The sequence below is a fragment of the Chiloscyllium punctatum genome, chromosome 14, assembly GCF_047496795.1.
Source record: "Chiloscyllium punctatum isolate Juve2018m chromosome 14, sChiPun1.3, whole genome shotgun sequence".
NCBI classification, from domain to species: domain Eukaryota; kingdom Metazoa; phylum Chordata; class Chondrichthyes; order Orectolobiformes; family Hemiscylliidae; genus Chiloscyllium; species Chiloscyllium punctatum.
Window position 1 is genome coordinate 42,116,085 of NC_092752.1, and position 24,110 is coordinate 42,140,194.

The 24,110-nt window shown below is 40.0% G+C and overlaps 1 protein-coding gene across 1 annotated transcript in view; it reads right to left on the reverse strand.

Annotated features, from left to right (window-relative positions):
• The window catches only part of etfdh (electron transfer flavoprotein dehydrogenase), a 56,360-nt gene extending 43,686 nt beyond the window's left edge, over positions 1-12,674 (reverse strand). Inside the window, exon 1 of the mRNA XM_072584259.1 lies at positions 12,309-12,674. Coding sequence (XP_072440360.1) covers positions 12,309-12,342 — 34 coding nt within the window. The 5' untranslated portion in view covers positions 12,343-12,674. The remainder of the gene's footprint in view (positions 1-12,308) is intronic.
• Positions 12,675-24,110: the final 11,436 nt, after the last annotated feature.

Sequence of the window (24,110 nt, forward strand, 5' to 3'; positions counted from 1 at the left end):
GAATTTATTGGAAAGAATTGCCGAGCAAGACATTTATTCTGATAGAAGAAAAGCAGGCTAAAGGACACAAGGCATTGAAGGATAGATTTACCCTATTGCCTATTATTACCACCACTGGTGAAGCTGTCCTTAGGCCTCTACTAGTGTACCATTCAGAAAAGTCAAGGACACTTAGAAGAATTGATAAGAATACACTTCCTGTTGTGTTTTGTTCACATCCACGTGATTGGAATATCCAAGTGAGTTTTTCTGAGCACGAGTGGACACGCTAGTCCTTTTTTTGAAAAATATTGTAAAGAAAATAACCTTAATAATAGGTGTCTTGTGATTATCGATAACTGTGCTGCTCACTGACCTTCGACATCAAAGCAAGCAGACATAGAAGAACACATAGACGTTTATGATCTGCCTGCCCTGAAGAATTCAGAGGACGCTGAGCTGTTAAAAGATGACCCTCTTCCTTTCTCTCCTACACCACTGTCTCCTGTACCTCCCAACACCCCAAACCTCCGAGGACCTTTACAATAGGTTACTGTTAGTTTAGGTTGTGTGTTATTTGGTAGGTTATTTTTTGGGTCTGGGAACGCTCAAACATTTTTCCTATATAAACTAATGGTAATAGCTTCTTTGCTTTAAGCCATTTCGACTTACAAATGGTTTCATAGGAAGATCTACTTCTGGATAGAAAAATACACCTGTAATAGGATGTACAGCATGGAAACAAACCCTTCAGTCCAATTCGCCCATGCCCGAGCCTATTCAGCCTCTCCTTATAGCTCAAACCCTCCAAACATGGCAACATTCTTGTAAATCTTTTCTGAACTCTTCCAAGTTTCACAACATCCTTCCAATAGGAAGGAGACGAGAATTGCATACAATATTCCAAAAGTGGCCTAACCAATGTCCTGTACATGACCTCCCAACTCTTATACTTGATGCTCTGACCAATAAAGGAAAGCATACCAAATGCCTTCTTCACTACCCAATCTATCTGCGACTCCACTTCCCTTGTAATTCAACTAAGTTATCAATATTGAGTAAAACGTTCAGAACCTACTACTGGATCAAAACATAATCCACGCCTATTATTCAAACAAAACTGCAACCCTATCAACTTAAAAATCAAGCAGTACCATTAACCTTTGACTGATTTCCAGTCAAAATAATGTGACGACAGTCTCTTTGGGCTCCAAAGTTCAAACGTGTTATGCACATTTAGAACACACCTAATGATGATTCAAATAACATTATTTGATTGTAATGTGCAAACTACACAGCATGTATTTTTACAGCACAGCATGCATCATGATTGGCAGACAATGCCCAATATTGGTTTTGCTAATTTGGTGACTATATCTGATGTTCTCAACCTTTTCCTTACATTTGTTCAGGCCTCAAGAGAGGCACTGAAACCAACTTCTGAAAACTTCCTACTTTTAATCACATCATTGGAAAGGGACAATGTAGTTGAGGTGTCAAGGATAATTTCTTAATTTTAATCAAATAAATTAAGAGTCGCTTATGTGGGTGGGAGAGAGAAGAGCAAATTCAGTAATTATGGTTAGATTAGATTAGATTATTTACAGTGTGAAAACAGGCCCTTCAGCCCTACAAGTCCACACCGCCCTTCCGAAGAGCAACCCACCCAGACCCATTCCCCTACATTTACCTCCATCTAACACTACGGGCAATTTAGCATGGTCAGTTCAACTAACCTGCACATCTTTGGACTGTGGGAGGAAACTGGAGCACCTGGAGGAAACCCACGCAGACAAGGGGAGAATGTGCAAACTCCACACAGACAGTAGCCCGAGGCAGGAATTGAACCCAGGTCTCTGGTGCTGTGATGCAGCAGTGCTAACCACTGTGCCACCGTGCAATGCTTGAAAATCAAATTCTAATTGGTTGGCATCATTTGCAGCATAGTGAAAACAGGGGATTTCAATTATTCAACAGAGAGAGGAATATGAAAGCATAAGGGGAAAGAAAGGGTGAGGAATTCCTGAAATAAGACTTTGCCATCAGTATGTAAAGGACATAGAGCATATTTTAGTTGGGTGGGGGGGGTGGGGGTGGAATTTGGAGAAGAGTGATCATAATATTGCCACGTTTAGAACAGTTACGGAAAAGGGCAACAAGCAAAGGAAGCAGAAAAATATTTAACTATGTGATGTTTAACTTCACTACTTTAAGCAAGTAAAGTAAAATGAACCAAAATTTGACAATACAGTAACGAATAATGGTAAGGCTTGGTACATGGGACAGCTTGGGTAAAAAAAAAGGACAGGCTTTCATCAGAGTAAAAGGAAGGACACCTACAGCTCAAAATCTTTAGATTACTAAAACTGCTTGCTTTAGAGATCAAAACAAACAGAAAAGAGAAGACAATTGTAAGATTGATAACACTGTGGCAAACTAGATTAGATTACATTAGATTACATTACAGCGTGGAAACAGGCCCTTCAGCCCAACAAGTCCATACTGACCCTCCGAAGCGCAACTCACCCATACCCCTACATTTACCCCTTGCCTAACACTACGGGGCAATTTAGCATGGCCAATTCACATGACCTGCACATCTTTGGACTGTGGGAGGAAACCGGAGCACCTGGAGGAAACCCACGCAGACACGGGGAGAACGTGCAAACTCCACACAGTCAGTCGCCTGAGGCGGGAATTGAACCTGGGTCTCAGGTGCTGTGAGGCAGCAGTGCTAACCACTGTGCCATCATGCTGCCCACTAAAGTAAGAAAGGTCTAAAATTGTTGAGACAGTAAGAGATTGAATTAGCGGTTTACATTGAAAGGGATCCAAAGTAAACGTAATAAAAAGTTAAATGGTAGTCAAATGAATGATACGACTTTTAGGGACCAGAAAAATCTTTGTTGGAAGCAGACAGCATTGCTGAGGCAGAGAATGGTTACTATGCTTTATCTTGACTGAGGAGGATGTTGCCAATATGGCAATCAAGGAAGGAGGTAGTAACGATACTGGATAGAGTAGATAGATTAGATTAGATTCCCTACAGTGTGGAAACAGGCCTAACTAGGTCACACAGACCCTCTGAAGAGATTCGGGATAGTCAACATGGCTTTGTGCGTGGGAAGTCATGTCTCACAAACTTGATTGAGTTTTTTGAAGAAGTAACAAAAGAAGATTGACGACGGCAGAGCAGTAGATGTGATCTATATGGACTTCAGTAAGGCATTCAACAAGGTTCCCCATGGGAGACTGATTAGCAAGGTTAGATCTCATGGAATATAGGGAGAACTAGCCATTTGGATACAGAACTGGCTCAAAGGTAGAAGACAGAGGGTGGTGGTGGAGGAGGGTTGTTTTTCAGACTGGAGACCTATGACCAGTGCTGGGCCCTCTACTTTTGTCATTTACATAAATGATTTGGATGCAAGCATAAGAGGTACAGTTAGTAAGTTTGCAGGTGACACCAAAATTGGAGGTGTAGTGGACAGTGAAGAGGGTTACCTCAGATTACAACAGGATCTGGACCAGATGGGCCAATGGGTTGAGAAGTGGCAGATGGAGTTTAATTCAGATAAATGCGAGGTGCTGCATTTTTGGGAAAGCAAATCTTAGCAAGATTTATTCACTTAATGGTAAGGTCCTAGGGAGTGTTGCTGAACAAAGAGACCTTGGAGTGCAGGTTCATAGCTCCTTGAAAGTGGAGTCGCAGGTAGATAGGATAGTGAAGAAGGCGTTTGGTATGCTTTCCTTTATTGGTCAGAGTATTGAGTACAGGAATTGGGAGGTCATGTTGCGGCTGTACAGGACATTGGTTAGGCCACTGTTGGAATACTGCGTGCAATTCTGGTCTCCTTCCTATCGGAAAGATATTGTGAAACTTGAAAGGGTTCAGAAAAGATTTACAAGGATGTTGCCAGGGTTGGAGGATCTGAGCTATAGGGAGAGGCTGAACAGGCTGGGGCTGTTTTCCCTGGAGCGTCGGAGGCTGAGGGGTGACCTTATAGAATTTACAAAATTATGAGGGGCATGGATAGGATAAATAGACAAAGTCTTTTCCCTGGGGTCGGGGAGTCCAGAACTAGAGGGCATAGGTTTAGGGTGAGGGAAAAGATATAAAATAGACCTCAAGGACAAATTTTCCACACAGAGGATGGTACGTGTATGGAATGAGCTGCCAGAGGATGTGGTGGAGGCTGGTACAATTGCAACATTTAAGAGGCATTTGGATGGGTATATGAGCCGGGTGCTGGCAGGTGGGACTAGATTGGGTTGGGATATTTGGTCGGCATGGACGGGTTGGACCGAAGGGTCTGTTTCCATGCTGTACATCTCTATGACCCATTTCCCTCTGACTAATGCACCTAACACTACGGGCAATTTAGCATGGCCAATTCACCTAATCTGCACATCTTTGGACTGTGGGAGGTAACGAGAGTACCCGGAGGAAACCCACGCAGAACACAGGGAGAATGTGCAAACTCCACACAGACAGTAACTAGAGGCTGGATCGAACCTGGGACCCTGGTGCTGTGAGGCAGCAGTGCTAACCAGTGAGCCACCGTGCCGCCACAGATTTATAAAAAGGATTTACTTATAAGGGTGACAGAGCTCAAAATAGAAATGTCAATTTGTCCAGATCAGAAGCATAAAACAAAGAGCTGCAGATACTAGAAATCTGAAACCAAAACAAAGTGGCAGCAACTGTAGAGTTCATTGCCTGCAAGGCATCAAATTGAGGACATTTTGAACCACTTAGAAGTACATTCAAAAGGGAGGAGCATGATATTCCAGTTGCTATGAACAACACAGGAAAAGAGTAAAAAGTCCTTTTTGGAGAGTACCTAGAATTAGGTGCTGAATTTAACCACAGAACCTCAATGTTTCCAACTGCTGAATATCTAAGCCTTATGCAAACTGGCATACAGACCATCAAATCAAGTTGAAAGAATTGTGTGGTTTCACTTCATGAAATTCTGGCACCAGGACTGTGGCAGCAAGGAGCTTCACCGTTGAGAGGGGCTCTACCTACACTGGGCTGGGAGCAATATCGTCCTAGAAAGTGTCTCTTTGTTCAGCAACACTCCCTAGGACCTTACCATTAAGTGAATAAGTCTTGCTAAGATTTGCTTTCCCAAAAATGCAGCACCTCGCATTTATCTGAATTAAACTCCATCTGCCACTTCTCAACCCATTGGCCCATCTGGTCCAGATCCTGTTGGGGTCACAAGCACTTGGAACTACAGGGCAACCCCAATATCCGCGGAATCTTTTGCCATGGTTTCATTTACCAGCGGCCTGAACCTATGAAAGGGAACGTTGCAGAACCTGGAACCAGAGTCTACCAGGAAGGTACATTTCCCATTGAAATGAATGGGCTCACTCCTATCCGCAGTATGTTCTGGAACATATCTACTGTGAGTATGGGAGTCTACTGTAAAAGTTATTTTGTTGAACAGAACTTGAGGATTGCTAAGAAAATACATTGTGGATTGTATCAAACAGCATGTCCCTTTGGCTGTCTAAAACAAATCTAGCCATAACCAACAAACTTATGTTAGCAAACCTTGAGACACTGTCTAATATCAGGTGTGATCCTGCATTTGCTGCATTATCCTGAATATGAAAGGAATTATACCAACAAGCAATTTAAGATCATCAGCCTCCCTTTCAGAGTACTGGAAGCTGTATATATAGTATTTTAAGTGGGTTCTGTTATTTGAACTGTGGTCATTTCAACTCAACAAAATAAGTGACAACCATTTACTACTTTATTTCTCTGGACAATGCCCTAAACAATCAAGAGTTGACCTGACAAGGTTAAAATTTAATCCAGACCCAGCAGTTGACTGTCAATTAGCATTTGTGTGCCTTCTCTCAGGGAACACCTCTACAATCAGTACGCTCCTCTCATGCAGCATTAATGTCAGCTTTCTCCTTGAATTTATATTATTGTGAAGTGCCCTGAAAAAGTGCAACATGCAAAGCTTTGTCAAAATATGTACTTTCTTAACAAGACATTGAATTAGTGAACAGGAGATGATCCAGGCAGAAAGAGAGTATTGATTATAATTTGATAATAGGATCAAGTGCAATAGCTTGTATTTATGGAATACCTTGATCATAATCCCTCCATCATAAGATCAGACATGGGCATAGTCACAGTGCTATTCGCAGCTCCTCAGATACCGAAGCAGTCCATATCCAAATGCACTAAGGTTTGTACAACATCCAGGCTTCACCTGAAAAGTGGTAACGTTTGTACCATACAAATGTGAGGTAATGATCACCATGAACAGAGAATCTAACTAGTGCACCTTGACATTCAATGGTGTTACCATCACTGAATCCTCCATTATCAATATTCTGGAGCTTACAATTGACCAGAAACTCAACTGAGCCAGCCATACACTTCATGAGACTACAAGATCAGGTCAGAGGCTAGAAATACAGTAGCAATTGACTCCCCAAAGCCTATGCACCATTACAACTCAAGGCACAAGACAGGAAATTGATGGAACATTCCGCACTGGCTGGGATGACTGCAGTTCTACGTCACTAAAGAAGCTTGACGCCATCGAGCATAAAGTAGCCCACTTGATTAGCACCACATCCACAAACATCCACTCCACTCCACCAATGACCCTCAGTAGCAGCAGTGTGTACCATCTATAGGCTGCACAGAAGAAATTCACTAAGGATCCTTGGATCGCAGCTACTAAACCCACAATTACTTCCTTATAGAAGAATGAGGGTAGGAAATACATGGGAGCACCACCACCACCTGCTTGTTCCTTCCAAGCCACTCAACATCCTGAGATGGAATCGTATCGCCGTTCCTTCAGTGCTCCCCAGCTAACAGCACTGGGACCTACCGATAGCACACTGATGGCAGTGATTCAAAGTGGCAACTCACCACAAAGGGTAACCAGGAATAGGCAATTAATGCTGACCCGGCCAGAATTTTCACATCCTGTGAATAACAATAATGAATTGTCCCAACTCGTATAAAAGAAAATGGGATCCAGTCACAAAATGAGACAGAGATATGGTACATGATCAAAAATGTAATCAAAGAGGTAAGTTTTAAGAAGTGTCTTAAAAGGAGGAAAGCACAGTGAGCGGTGGACAGTTTTAGGGAGTGAATTTGAGAACTTCGGGCATAGGCTGAACCAGTGCAGAGTCATTAAAACATGGTACGCTTTAGCAACTGGAATTAAAGTAGTACAGATATTTTGGAAAGTTGTAGCTTTGTAAGAGACTACAGAGTTGGGGAGGGGCAAGTTAGGAAGGATTTAAAACAAGGAGGAATAAAAATTAGACAATGCTTAAAACAGGAACTTGTGCAAATCGGCAAGCATAAGAATGAGACTGAGTAAATGGGATTTGGTAAATGGGATTAGATGTCAACAAGGGGACAGACAATAAATTAACAATCTGAATTACATATAGCTACAAAAGAAAACTTAAAGAATTAAGAGTGAAAAATAAGAAAGTCACCACTCAGAACAAAATATACCAGGTTTCAGGTAATTCCAAAGAGGCAGGTAACCCATTATCAAGTAAGCATGTATGAACATATGGATGAAAATGGAATAGTGTAGGTTAGATGGGCTTCAGATAGGTTCCACAGGTCAGTGCAACAGAGGGCCAAAGGGCCTATACTGCGCTGTAATGTTCTATGTTAATCTTAAGACATACACAGTACATTGACTCTGACTAGCTTGCTCAAAGCTAATCCCTAGAATGAGGAGGAGATTCAAAGACTGTTTTTTTTTCTTCTACTTTTGAACAGCTATTTTATATTGTTCTGCAATGTGTTCTGACATATATACAAATCAATGTGCAAACAGACTCAAGAATGGAACCTATTTGCAAACTAATTACTACAATAACCTATACTTATTGAATGTTAATATTCAGAACCCAAACCTAGTTATGTTTAGCAATCAATTCATTTCAATATGCACTATCAATGTATTTACTTTGTTAGGAACGATATGTACATTCAAATACAGAGTCTTCAAAGTCTGTGTTTTTTTTAGCACCCATGGTGTGTGTGTGTGTGCAGGTGATCAAAGTTATAGACCAGTTTCTTTTATAGACCATTTAGTCTGACCTCAGTGGTGGGAAAGATGCTCGAGTCTATTATAAAGGATGAAATTACGGCACATCTGGATAGTAGTAACAGGATAGGACAGAGTCAGCATGGATTTATGAAGGGGAAATCATGCTTGACTAATCTTCTTGAATTTTTTGAGGATGTAACTCTGAAGATGGACGAGGGAGATCCAGTAAATGTAGTGCACCTGGACTTTCAGAAAGCTTTTGATAAAGTCCCACACAGGAGGTTAGTGAGTAAAATTAGGGCGCATGGTATTGGGGGCAAAGTACTAGATTGGATTGAAAATTGGTTGGCTGATAGGAAACAAAGGGTAGTTATTTCGGAATGGCAGGCAGTGACCAGTGGGGTACTGCAGGGAGCCGTACTGGGACCGCAGCTTTTTACAATATATGTTAATGATATAGAAGATGGTATCAGCAATAACATTAGCAAATTTGCTGATAATACAAAGCTGGGTAGCAGGGTGAAATGTGATGAGGATGTTAGGAGATTACAGGGTGAACTGGACAAGTTAGGTGAGTGGGCAGATGCAGTTTAATGTGGATAAATGTATGGTTATCCACTTTGGAAAAACAGGAAGGCAGATTACTACCTAAATGGAATCAATTTAGGTAAAGGGGCAGTACAAAGATATCTGGGTGTTCTTGTACACCTGTCAATGAAGGCCAGCATGCAGATACAGCAGGTAGTGAAGAAGGCTAATAGCATGCTGGCCTTCATAACAAGAGGGATTGAGTATAGAAGCAAAGAGGTGCTTCTGCAGCTGTACAGGACCCTGGTGAGACCACACCTGGAGTACTGTGTGCAGTTCTGGTCTCCAAATTTGAGGAAAGACATTCTGGCTATTGAGGGAGTGCAGCGTAGGTTCACGAGGTCAATTCCTGGAATGGCGGGATTACCTTATATTGAAAGACTGAAGCGACTGGGCTTGTATACCCTTGAGTTTAGAAGACTGAGAGGGGATCTGATTGAGACGTATAAGATTATGAAAGGATTGGACACTCTGGCAGCAGGAAACATGTTTCTGCTGATGGGTGAGTGCCGGACCAGAGGACACAGCTTAAAAATACGGAGTAGACCATTTAGGACAGAGATGAGGAGAAACTTCTTCACCCAGAGAGCAGTGGAGGCCCAGTCTCTGGATTCATTTAAGAAAGAGTTGGATAGAGCTCTCAAAGATAGTGGAATCAAGGGTTATGGAGATAAGGCAGGAAGAGGATACTGATTCGGAATGATCAGCCATGATCATATTGAATGGTGGTGCAGGCTCGAAGGGCTGAATGGCCTACTCCTGCACCTATTGTCTAAAGTCTGTATATTTTTTTTTTCTTTTCTTCAGGGTTAAAGACTGTTTATAACTATTAGCCAGGGCTCCCTGGTTGGCCCAGGTTAACAACCCCAATCAAGGATCCCAGTAAATGAGATCTACCTGGTTCTCGTTCCAATCACTATACAGATCTACATGAAAGATAGGCAAAAAGTATATATGGGGAGAACTTGGTCTTTTTTTGTGATTCCTTCATGGGATGGGATCTTTGATGATAAAGCCAACATTTACTGACTATCTCTTGTCAATTACGTTCTTGCGAAGGTGGTGGTGAGCTATTTTCATAAATGAAATGTAGTCTATGTGCCAGAGAAACAGTCAAAATGCAATTATTTATTTCCAAGTCAGGATGGGGTATGTCTTGAAGAACAACTTGCAATGGTATCTTGCACGAATTTACCATCCTTTATCCTTCTGGTTGGTAGAGTCTGGAAAGGTCTGGAAAGTAATGTTCAAGAGAGTTCAGCGAGGTGCTGTTGTGCATCTTGAATATAACGTTTATTACTGTGTACCGGAGAAGGGAATGAATCTGTAAGATGATGGTTGAGATGCTGATAAAACACATTGCTTTGTCTGGATAGTGACAAGTTTCTGGAGTGTTTTGGAAATGTATTTATCCAATGAAGTGGACATTATTTCATCATACCCCTTACTTGTGGTTTGTACATGATGGTGGACAGGCTTGGTAAGTCAGTGGATGAGCTGATTCAGCATCGAAGTCTTTTTGATTCTACCCTCTGACTAGTTCTTGTGCCCATAATATTTCCATGAAATGAAGAGGTTCCATTTTTTATTTGCCAGTGAAAATAAGGAATTGGCAGACATGTTGAATAACTACTTTGCACCCGTATTTATATTATTGTCAATAGTCCACATATCCCAAGGTACATTAGGGGGAGAGAGCTAATAAAATTAGGGTTGTTTGATAACAAAATAGTTTAAATATTGGTATGGAAGACTGTCAAATTCCCAGGATCAGATGGTTTTCATCTCAGCATTTTCAAGAATTTTAAAGTTTTCCAAATTTTTCAATTTGTGAACTATTTCTTTTGTATGGAAAATTATGTATGTCACTCTAAAGATTTAAGAAAGAATATGATGGAAAGTAAGGAAATATAGATTAGTTTGTCTAACATCTGTTGTTAGAAAATCCCTAAGAGTCTATAAGGAAGGTTAGTGTGGCAAAACATGTTGAAAATCCTCACTTGATTAGAGAACTAGCAATATGTGGATTACACTTTTTGAAGAACACTACTGAAGTGCTGCATGGCAAAATTTATAAGAATGACATTATGCGGACTTCCAGAGTCACAGGGTAGTCTCTTCTGAGGATTTTGTCAAATAAAGATAAGGCTGAAGTTCATGGAATTGACTTAGTTAGGAAATTGCAGTTGTGGGAGACATTAGGTAAGAACTGAAATTTGCTATTTGTGACTAGCAATGTCACAAAGATTTGCATTGCACCTCACCTATTCACTGTATTATTTAATGACTTATTTAAGCAACTTTCCATGCTACATTTTAAATTTATCCATGACACAAAGATAGGTGTATTGTAAGCATTACCACCAAACTGAAGCATTAAATCACAAGGTGATATAATAGACCATCATGAAACAACACAGCTATGACAAACTAACTTCAATGCAAGCAAATGTGAAGTCTGCTTTAGACCAAAGAGCAAAAGAATGCTGTACTTTTTAAGTGACGAAAAGCTAGGAAAAAAATGCTGTCCAAAGGGATTGAGCAACTTTGTACCTAGTTCACGAAAATGTTGTGTAAAAGCACAAAAAGTAATTCAAATGCAAATGGATTTGTCACTAAAAGAGCAGAATACAAAGGAATAAACTACTGCTACATCAGTCCCAAATCCTTGATTAGATCATATTTGGAGCAGTGTACAATTCTGCATGCTGTACATCTTCGGAAGGATCTGGTCAGATTCACTTCAGTGTAGGTTTACTAGAATGATACCTGGACATAAAAAGGTTTAGCTACAAGGAGAGATTGAATAAACCAAAATTTTGTATTCTGGACACTTAAAGTTAAGGATGGACTTGATAAAAGTTTTCAAGATATAAGAAAACTAATAGGAGACAGCTGGTAAATCTAGGACTAGGCGAAAGTGAGTGCTGCAGACGCTGGAGATTAGAGGTGCTTCTAAATGTCAGGCAAGCCCCGGGTGGACAGAGCAAGTACTTCAGGGAAACCCTCAATGGCCAAGCGCTACATTCCCACAGACAACTGGGAATCACTGGCTCAAGACTGTCCAAAGCAGCAAACAGGAAGACATCAAGCATCTTGAGACTTACTGTCAGGAAACAGCAGAAGCCAGGTGAAAACAGGGAAAGGAACACACTGCCACACCATTGCCCCATCCACCCCTTCCCATGACCACCACCTGCCCCAAGTGTTACAGAACCTGCAGTAGCCGCATTAGTCTATAAAGCCATTTACAGTCTCACCCTAAGAATGGGAGAGTCATCCTTGCCTGCGAGGGACTGACGATGAATGTACATGGAACGGATGTAAACTTTGGGGAGACGGAAGACAGTCTGGTGTAGAATATTTTTTCACAGCTCGTGGTAATGAATGAAACCTGACATTTAAAAGCGATAAGTATAAATGATTGATTATCTCAAAAGTGAATGGATGGACAACTTAAGGAGCCACAGTGGGGGCAACTGAACTGCTTAGATTGTTTAAAAACAATAGTCTGATTTCGGTCAGCTGATTGGTAACCTTGTGTGTGGTATTGACTTAAGTGGACGTGTTTAATTTTTTTAAAAAATGTGCGTGACTGCTATGATTTAAATGTCAGTCTTTAGCATATCTGCAGTCAGAGGCCGATCTTTACCGGGGGAAAGAGTCTCTTACCTCGTGCTGTAAACCGGTTACCCGCCGACCACATTCCGGAGCTACCTGTTAGTCACTCAAAACAATATGAGACAGCCTCTTTGAGGCTGCAATGTAAAACCCGAGAAACTCAGGTTACTGCTCCCGTTTCAGATTAAAGCTTCACTCCGCCTCCTCTCGGCTGCCGAGTCACAATACCCGCCTCTTGCGCCTGCGCTGAATGGCATACGGCCCTGTAGGAAATAGGCATAAAAAAAACTGGAAACCTGAACCGAAAGTAGAGAGTGCCTGAGGACGGCAGCATGTATAGTGAGGAAACAGAGCGAACTTTTCATCAGGCACTTCGCTGTTGAAGTTTGGAAGGAGTGTCGTCGCGCCGGCGCGAGCAGCAATGCGCATGCTCACCGGCATCAGGCTAAATGAGCATGCGCATCATCCGGTTCACAATCCGCCTGTGGTGACGTCAGCACCACTTGTGGCCGCACTTCAGCAAAAGGGCAAAGGAGAGCAACACAAACACAATCCTTACCATTCCTTTCCCACTCAGGGAGACTTTTAAAATAACATTTTATTTTCACTTTTCTAATGACCCAGATCTGAGTGTGTCACATATTTTTAATTCAGCAATATCGACTAAGCCACTGGTATCGTAGGCTGTTCAATGCGATTATTCAGGTTAAAAATCACACAACACCAGGTTATAGTCCAACAGGTTTATTTGGAAGCACTAGCTTTCTCAGCATTGCTCCTTCATCAGGTGATTGCCTGATTCGAAAGTTAGTGCTTCCAATCACACCTGGTGTTGTGTGATTTTTAACTTTGTCCACACCAGTATCTCCAAATCATTATTCAAGTTATCCAAGACTCTCCCAATCTCATTTAGAAGACTTTAATGTCCGTATCCTAAAACATATTTAATCCTAGGTTAAAAACAATGACTGCAGATGCTGGAAACCAGATTCTGGATTAGTGGTGCTGGAAGAGCACAGCAGTTCAGGCAGCATCCAAGTAGCTTCGAAATCAAAGTTTCGGGCAAAAGCCCTTCATCAGGAATAAAGGACGAAGGGCTTTTGCCCGAAACGTCGATTTTGCAGCTTCTCGGATGCTGCCTGAACTGCTGTGGTCTTCCAGCACCACTAACTAACTAACCCAAAATCCATATTTAATCCTGTTTACCCACCATGAAATGTCAGAGGTGTAGAGAAAACAGAGGTGATCGGGAGAGGAATTAAGGGAGTTTGAACAAGTTTCAAGAACTACAAATCCTAGAATACCATATATGGGGGGTGGTGTCTTCTTGTACGGACAGCCCGACCTCATCCTCACCTCCAAATTGTCACTTATGTTTGTTCACCTCCCCAGTGGTTAGTGACAAATGGTTTACAAATGCAGTAAACATTCAATTTGCTATCAACATAAAATGCTGTTCTTAAGCGATAACATTTGAACTCAGCACCGGAGGAATTCGAGAATGGCTGTAATTAATTCGATGTAGATTTTACATGTTTACTGAACATAAATAAATTGCACAATAGCCATATAGATTACAAAACGAATCAAACGCGCCTTGTATTAAGTGCAGGCACATGTTTGGGCAGACGCTGCCTGGGTTGACAGTTGGTTTGGGCGCGCAGTTTGACCGTTGAGCTCGCGCTGCCGGAACGTTTCAAGGTGAAGATGGAGAGAGTCAAGAGCGAGCACAAGCTGCAGGAGCTGGAGCTGCAGATCGACCAGGTCAGTGAGGGGTGGATTAACGGAATACTGGCGGCGGCAGCTGCTGCACCCCGCTCAATGTGCTGGAGTTTTTAAAAAAAAATAATCCTCTCGGGGATCTCCAACCGTGCCCGGGCTTCTTTCCCAACGCCATCGGGCTTCTCCCGGGTTCCCCCCCCCGGCTGAGGGACCCTATCTTTCTCCCCCAACCCAACCCAACGGCTGAGGGACCCCCAACCCCCCCAAAGCTGAGGGACTCTTTTTCTCTCTCTTTTCCCCCGGCTGAGGGATTCTATCCCCCCCCCCCCCCCCAAATTAAGTGTGGGACCCTCGTCCACTCCCTCCCTTCACCCCACAGCAAACTGTTCCCGCACCCCTTTTTCACAAGGGAAATCCAATATTTATTAAAATACTAAATATTAAAATTCTGTAAACTCTACAGAAAACCTGAAATAAAAACTGAAGTTTCTGGAGGAACTCATTAAGTCTTGGGCTTAACTTCTCTGCACTCATCTGTTTTCATATGAGGTTCTTTACATCGAATGTGTGAAGAATGCGACAGAGTTACGCTTCACCTCCGATTTGACTTTTTCAGAGCGAATGCTATTGAATAAAGTAACTACCGCAGCAGATGTACTGTAGTTGGCTGGCATTCATGTTGGCATTGCCCCCACCCTGGTTTACTTTCTCCCTTCTCCCACATTCCTGCAGGGAGTGTTTCAAAATCATTTGTGGAGTCTTGGTCAAACCTCACTGCCACTTGCAAATTTCCCTCCAAGCTACACACCTTCCTAAAGTAGAATTAAATTGTTGTTTCTTGACTGTCGCTGAATGAGTGGCTTTTCTCAGCAGCATTTGCACCCCATGGACAACTGGTTCAAGCAGGTGGCTTCAGAGCCTACTTGAGAGCAGTTGGAGATGGCAACAGATGCGGCAGTGATGTACAATACTGTTATTTTAAAATGGTACATTAAACCTTATTGTCTTCAATTGATCCTGCACTTTAGGCCAGCAAAATGTTTCAATTTGTTTGAAAAGTTTGTGCCTTTATAATCTAGGTGCAATGTTTAAATTTTGCCGCCTTACGCTCAAGATCGTACCATATTTTGGATCTTCCCAGATTTCAGATCAAGGAGTTTGAGCAAAGCCATATATGTTGGAGTACTTATATTTGCATTCTTTGCACTAACCTGTTTTCATATGAGGTTCTTTACATCAAATGCAAGGGGGTATTTTCGAATTACTCTTGGTGCTTGGTATTTGGAATTGATTGGGATAACTTTTCTAGATGAATGTCATTGGAGTTATAAGTTAGTCCACAGTTAACCTCAAAACTCGTTAACCTCTTGCAGTACCAGTGTTTATGATATTAAACTATGGTTTTGTCCTTTACAATAGTTTTGTCTTGGACTGATTGCTGTCTTTCAATTTACTGTTGTGACAGTTAGTGGCATGCACAATTCATAGACGAAAACCTTTTAAGGCAATTTGCCTATTCTGTTGAAAATCTGAAAATGTCTGGTTTTCAAATACATCTGATAGTCCAAAAATCAAATTTATAACACTATACCCTGTATGGACATTACAAAGTTCTCTTACAGAATGAATAAAACAATAATATTTTGTGAAAGTTGATAAAGAAGTGGTCTGAGTTTGTCCAGCACCATAAGAAACATTTTATTTGGTTCATGCCCTTTTATTCTGCTTCTTGATTTTGATTTTTGCTGATCTGTTTCATTTCAGACTGCCATATATTTGATAAAAGTCTGGGAAGTCACATCAGCTCTTTCAGCTCAAGTGGATGACTTAACTACAAAATGCTCAGAAAATGCTCAGTTCTTGAAAGCATGGAGGGATCTATTGCAAGAGGGGTATGAATCCTTGAAACCAAACAACTAACTTTATACACGGAAGAGATGTTAATACTGACTTTTATGGAAGAAGAACTGAAAGACAAAATGTTTAATGAGGAAAGCATGAAGAATCAGTTTTTGAAACCAAGCAAACAATCCAAGAAGAAGAAACCAAACAGAGAATGTTCTTTAAATATATTTATTTAAGATCATGTGCTGAGTGGAGAGTGTTGAATACATACTCTTGATTGCAGTGATGTTATAATATACCTTTTTTATATGTAAGATTTTTATACTTTTGAAATTGGGAGGCAATATTCAGTATATTTCCTCCCCAGGTAAAGCAGTGATTCATGGCTTTATGAGAAACCTTATCATATGATAAGATTTGTTTGTGATTGGAATTAAAAATATAGAGGAAACATAGGTAGATCAAAATCTGGTGTTTGAAACAGGAATAATTATTCAAGCCTATCATAACTATTACTGTGCCAATACTGTGAAAGTTGAGCTTGTATAGTTGTGCATTTCTAAAGGAGGAATATTCATTTTCATAAATTTCACAGTAAAGCTTTTTTTTCTTTCAGTTAATCTGACTCAGTGTTTACTTGCAATTTGCCATAAATGGTGTTTCATACAAAAAGGCAGTTTGCTGAGAAACTGGAACATTAACTATTGGCTTGAAGTGGTCGATGCTGCTGATAATTTTTAATATTCAGGTATGCTAATCTACTACAGTATGCTTGAAAGGTGTGAATTTGGAATATGCTTTGTACAATATTATGCACAAGCTTTTTGCTTCCCTGAGGAAAAATGGTGGTAAGGCAGCTGTTAAAATGACAAATTTGCTATCACCAGTGCTTGTGCCCTGATTTTGCACAAACTAAATATTTGTATATTTGTACTGGCCTTGCTGAAGAATTAAAGTTGAATAGAACAAAATTTTAATAAAATAATAACATTTAAATTTAAAAAAAAATCTTTGATTTCACACTGTAACAATCTACGCATGTTGGGGAATTGAGACAAAAACAGAAATCACTGGAGAAACTCAGCAAGTCTAGCAGCATATGTGGAAGAAAGAAATAATTAATGTTTTGAGTCCAGTGACCACTGGTGACAGCACTATTCTGATTTTTTTTTTCCCTATTATTTTGAAAGTAGAAGTTCATGCTAAGATCCCAGCCAAGTAACTTTTCTTCTTCATTTAGAAATTTGGATAGTGAATTTTAGTGGACCATTCAAACTGAAGCATTGGCCAAAATCACCATTTAGCATTTATATGGTACCTCTGGTAGGTGTTCACAATTATCAAGCACATTTGCTGACATAGTTTGTTTTCTTTTTATTTCATTACCGTTTCCAGTTTATGGTGGTCATATAAGTTTGTATACACTAAGCATCACCATGCAGCACCTTGAAATGTATGACTTAGTCTCTCCTCATTGTGCTAAACTGTATATTTTTACAATACACTAAATTATTCAAACACAATGGTGTTATCTTGGAAAAATTCATATTTTTCTAATATAATGATCCATTATATGTTATGCCAGAAATGCTTGCAAAAACCCAGTTCTTGTGACAATCATAGCTGGGGCTTTTAGTATGAAAACCATTAATTATTTCAACAGACTAAATATCAATGTTTTGCTTAAAGGTTGCCTAAAAAACTCATCTTTTGAGCATACTGAACAGTTTACTAGTATGCAAGTATATAAAAAAAATTAAAATTATTTAAGGTTAAATTGCAGCACATTGTTTGTTATACCATTAAATTGTTCCTTTGTAATATTGAATGGTATTTTTGTTGTTCTTTTTTGCTATTTCATTTACTTAATGTGTAGTGAATGTGTCTTGGAACAGATTTTATTGATATTGCAAATTCTGTAGAAAGGTTTTGGCAATGGTGTTCTATTGTCTTAAGAACGTTACAGCAATTCTACTCCTTCAGTTCCATACTTCAGTCACCAATTGTAAATTCATTGTTCATGTTTAGAGAGTGTTTTGTGTATTCAATATGCTTGTTCAACATTTCACAATATTTTTTAAAGTAGTTGAAGTATTTGTATTGTCGGCATTACTTCTATGTAATAAATGAATAAAATTAACATTTTCAACTTTATCCAGTTCAGTATTGAGATTTCAGATTTTTTAGGATGAGCTGTTATGGATGCAGATTTTGATGCATGCTTTCCATTGGCTAAATTTAAAATTGAACTCTACAATTTTAACAACTAAGCTATTATCAAGAACTAGCTTGATATTTTTAACATCGTAATTTTTTATATTTGATTTCCTTTGAGGAACTGTAGAGGTTTCTGTGGAATTTGTGTTGAGGCAATCCAAGAAGACATACTTACAGTAAGATACTCATTAAAAGCTAAGGCAGATATCCCAGGAAAATATTCACAGTTTGCACTGGATCCCTGGCACCAAATGTTGTACTTGTCACAGCATCTGAGAATTGCTAACTCAGCACACACTGATAATTAAAATTGGGAGACTCCATCCATCCATCTTGTTAAGCGACAAATAAGTGTTGGTTCACTTAAAATCAGGCTAAATTGATCATCCAGGTACATATTGTGAGAATCTAGATATATGTCTACTAAGATTTCTTGATAATTACAGAGGTTTGTCATTTATATAAATTATTTGGATGAGATTACAGAAGGCATGGTTAGTAAGTTTGCAGACAACCTGAAAATTTTTGACATTGTAGACAGTAAAGGTTTTCTAAGTTTACAAAGGGATCTTGGATCACGTGGGTCAATGGGCTGAAAAATGGCAGATGAAGGTCAACCTGGATAAATGCAAGGTATTGCATTTTAGCGCAACAAACAAAGGTAGGGCTTGTACATTAATGGTTGGGCCTTGGGTAAAGTTGTAGAACAGAAACCTGGAGGTGCAGGTATATAATTCTTTGAAGTTTGCGTCACATATGGAGAGCTTGCCTTCATTGCTCAGTCCTTTGAGTATAGGAGGTGGGAGGTCTTGTGGAGATTGTACAGGACATTGGTGAGAGCTCTTCTGGAATACTGTGTTCACTTCTGGTCACCCAGTTATAGGAAGGATATTATCAAGCTAGAGAGGGTTCACCAGGAGATTTACCAGCATGTTGCTGGGTATGGAAGTTATAAAGAAAGGCTGGACAGACTGGGAATTTTTTCACTGGAGTGTCAGAGGTTGAGAGGCGATCTGATAGAAGTTTATAAAGAGATATAGACAGAGTTAATGATGGCTGTCTTTTCCCTCGGATGGGGGATTTCAAGACCAGAGGGTGTATTTTTAAGGTGAGAGGAGAGAGATTTTAAAAAGACAACGGGAAAAGTATTTTACACAGAGGATCATTTGCGAGTGGAATGAACTTCTTGAGAAAGTGATTGATGTAGGTACAATTACAACATTTAAAAGACATTTGGGTAGATGCATAAATAGGAAAGGTTTGAGAGATTGCCAGGAGCAGGTAGGTAGGACTAAGTTAGTTTGAGATTATTTTTGGCATGGACTGGTTGGACCGAAGGGCCTGTTTCCATGCTGTATGATTCCATATAATTTTCCAGTACAAAATGAGGTCATTCAGCCATAGTATTTACTATAGGTAGCAAAAGCTACCTATCTAGTCCCATTTTCCAGCCTATCTCTATAGCCCTCTAAACACATCACTTTCACACAACACATCACTATCACACAACACATATATTTATCTCATTGAAACCTCCTATGGAGTTTGCCTTCATCACTCTCCAGGCAGTGCATTCTAGTTCCTAACAACTCTGTGTAAAGAATTTTCTCCTCAACTCACTCTGAGTCTTTTGCTGAGAGTTGTGAAATTTTGACTTTTAGTTATTGACGTAACAACTAATGAAAACAGAATATGCTTTACTCTGTCAAAATGAAATGTGATGAGGATGTTAGGAGATTACAGGGTGACCTGGGCAAGTTAGGTGAGTGGGCAGATGCATGGCAGATGCAATTTAATGTGGATAAATGTATGGTTATCCACTTTGGAAAAACAGGAAGGCAGATTACTACCTAAATGGAATCAATTTAGGAAAAGGGGCAGTACAAAGAGATCTGGGTGTTCTTGTACACCAGTCAATGAAGGCAAGCATGCAGGTACAGCAGGTAGTGAAGAAGGCTAATAGCATGCTGGCCTTCAGAACAAAAGGGATTGAGTATAGAAGCAAAGAGGTTCTTCTGCAGCTGTACAGGGCCTGGTGAGACCACACCTGGAGTACTGTGTTCTGGTCTTCAAATTTGAGGAAAGACATTCTGGCTATTGAGGGAGTGCAGCGTAGGTTCACGAGGTCAATTCCTGGAATGGCGGGATTACCTTACACTGAAAGACTGGAGCAACTGGGCTTGTATACCCTTGAGTTTAGAAGACTGAGAGAGGATCTGATTGAGACATATAAGATTATTAAAGGTTTGGACACTCTGGAGGCAGAAAACATGTTTCCGCTGATGGGTGAGTGCCGAACCAGAGGACACAGCTTAAAAATACAGGGTAGACCATTTAGGACAGAGATGAGGAGAAACTTCTTCACCCAGAGAGTGGTGGCTGTGTGGAATGCTCTGCCCCAGAGGGCAGTGGAGGCCCAGTCTCTGGATTCATTTAAAAAAGAGTTGGATAGAGCTCTCAAAAATTGTGGAATCAAGGGTTATGGAGATAAGGCAAGAACAGGAGACTGATTAAGGATGATCAGCCATGATCATATTGAATGGTGATGCAGGCTCGAAGGGCAGAATGGCCTACTCCTGCACCTATTGTCTATTGTTCATAATTTTGAACATCTCAGTAGGTCACCTCTTAATCTTCTCTGCTCCAAGGAGAATTTCTCTAGTCTTTCCTTGCATCTAAGAACCCTCAATCCTGGTATCATGCTAGTAAATCTGCTTCGCACTCTGCAGGACTTTAACATTTGTCCTTACATAAGGCACTCATAATTTAACACAATACTCTAAATGTGGCATGACCAATGATTTGTAGAGGTGTGGCATCACTTCTTTGCTTTTATGGTCTATGCCTCTATTTACAATTCCAAGAATTCTACAACCCTTCTGAACAATTGTTTCAATTTGTGTGGCCACTTTCAGATGATTATATATTTGAAGCATGAGGTCCCTCTACTCCTGTACTCCTCTACTCAGAATTGTACCACTTAGCTTGTATTGTTTTCGACCAGACCAAGCCCTCTCAAAATATTCAGAACATAGTCTAGAATCTAACTTTTTCCTATTTTAAAGATAAATGTAAGGAATTGCATTCCAGATGCAATTTGATTGGTCAAACTACGAGATTTAAAGTAAAACACATTTTATTCATCCACTATAATTAAAATACAACAAAAGAAAGAAGGGATTGGAATAACTTAACTCTATTGGAAAACTTAATGGAATAATAGATACAGTAACTGTTACTAAATTAAATGTTTCAATATGATAACATTTCATAAACACCTTTGGCAAATGCAAATTCAGAAAACAGATTATCTCAAATGCAACTCTAGGAGAAATTGAGGACTGCAGATGCTGGAATCAGAGTCAAGAGTGTGGTGCTGGAAAAGCACAGCAGGTTAGGCAGCATCCGAGGAGCATGAGAATCGACATTTTGGGCATAAGCCCTTCATCAGGAAGCCCTTCTCATAACTGAAACCTCTCAGACTTTGAACAGTTCTTGAAAATCTCTTCTGCACTCACTATAATGCAATCATATCATTCCTATAGTATGATCCCCCAAACTGTGCACAATACTCCAGCTGAGAAATGACTTATATATGATCAACATCACCTCCTTGTTCTTGTATGTTATGCTCCTGTTAGTAATGCACAAGACTGTGCTTTATTAACAGCTTTCTCCACTTGACCAGATTTGAACACATATACACTCAAGTCCTTCTACTCCTGCACAACCTTCAAAATCATCCCCTTAATTTATATTGTCTTTTCATGTTCTTCCAGCCAAAATGCATCATCTTACACTTCTGTGCATTGAACTTCATCTAATACTTACCTGCCTACCTCACCAACTTGTCTATGTCTTTTTGGATTTCTACACTGTCCTCAAGAATCATACAATCCCTACAATGTGGACGCAGGTCATTCGGCCCTTCAGATCCACACCAACACTCTGAAGAGTATCCCTCCCAGGGCCACCCTCATACCCTATCCTTGTAACCCTGCATTTCCTATGGCTAATCCGCTTAGCCTGCATATCCTAGGACACTATGAACAATTTAATATGGCCAATCCACCCAACCTGCACATCTTTGGACTGTGGGAGGAAACTGGAGCACCTGGCAGAAACCTATAGACACAGTGAGAATTTGCAAACTCCACACAGACAGTTGTTTAAGGGTGAAATCGAACCTAGGTCCCTGGTCCTGTGAGGTGGCCAATGAACCACTATGCTGCTCCTTCTCTCAGTTTGCAATGTCTCCAAGCTTTTTATCATCTGCCAGATTTGAAATTCTCCCCTGCACAGCAAAATCTAGATCATTAAGACTAATATACCTGCCCTGTACACCTTGGTGTCATACAACACAAATAGGAATGGTCAATGTTTCTAGGTTTGATGGTTGTAGTAAACTGGTTTTATATAGCTAGTTTTGGGAGTAAATTTCATACATGAGAGAAGGAAAGTTCAGGTTTGATTGTCCAAGTAATTAAAGCTTTGCTTGGACAGTTGGCAATTTAATGCCTGTTTTAATGAGGTTGAGGACAGTGCCACCAACATTGAGTTCATATTATTATGAACTAGACCAAACCCTCCCCCCTCCCACCACCCCGCCCCCCCCCCCCCCCCCCCCCCGCCAAATACATTGAGAAGATAGCCCAGACCATAACGCTTTTATTTATTTTCAAGGCAAGTGCCAAGCATTACGTTACAGAAGTAATTCGATTGGTCAAACTACCAAATTTGAAGCAAAATACACTTTATTCATACACTATTGTTAAAATACAACACAAAAAAAGAAATTGAAATAACTCAACTCTGTTGGAAAAAACTTAACAGAATGTTAGATTATTTAAGTACAAAACAGGAACTATCCCAATGTAGTAATATCTCATAAACACATCATTGACATAGGCAAATTCAGTCAAACAGATTGTCTCACATGCAATTCTAGCAAGAACGCCTAGCTTTTAGTTGTAACCAAGAGAGGAAAAAACAGCTTCCACATCCAGCTTCAAGACCCCAGCAGCTGCTACTGAAAAATTATAACTAAAAATCCTGGTTCTGTGGATACCATTTAGATTGCTTATGTTGTTCCTATTTTTATAAAAAACCCCAAGACCTCACAGAATGTTTACGTTTCATTAGAAACCTCAGCGCCTCTAACTTAAAACCTCTCTTCAAAAAAGTCCAGTACAAAATACACCTCTTAAAGCCATAATATTGTCACAATACGCAGTGTGAGCTCATTGAAGTAACATTATGTCCTTTTAGCATTTGACTACAGTACTGTAGCTTTAATCTTCCACTTTTTTCCTTTATGAGTCAAAGATTAAATTAAGCTCATGGTTGTATTTGCTGGTGATCAGTCTTCTTCATCAAAACAATCTTTATTGTTCATGTGAGGAAGGCAAGCAGTATATATGAAGGTCAAACACAGTCTTGTTTCTTCATTATTGTCATCAAACCATGATTTTTACTTTTAACAAGGCTAAGTCCTTCTAGGGAGATTCTGTATTTAAAATAATTAAGACGTTTGATCATAGGTTTCAAAAATTGGGGATATGTTGTTTGGTTGCATTATTTGAATATATAATTTAATAAAGCTTACTATTCAGCTCAACATGAGTTAATGTGGCAGTTGTCAAATATTTTGGATATTGAGTTGTGTGATAAAAGGTGATTGGTGATATTGGCATTTTTGCTATATAACCATTCTTGTTATATGGGCAGGCCAGCGACTAACACTGCACGTTACACATAATCATAACATTTTGGATGTAGTGCAAGTACACAATATATCAGGTGACAGTGGCCAGAGCTAGAATGTGCCTTGTTGAATCATTGTGTTGAAGTTGAGAAATTGGTGTTGCAAATGCATGAGGAGAAGGAAAGTGGCTTGAGGTTTTGCTGCTATCCCAAATCATCCAATTATGTTTTGTCATGATTGATCCAACTACTGAAATCCAAGAACTTACTAGTGTGTCTTTTGGTGTTGATTTGTTTTTCAAATCTTTGTTGTCAGTGAGGTGTTCAGTTATGTTTAGTGTACAAGCACGAATGATGGCATAGCAT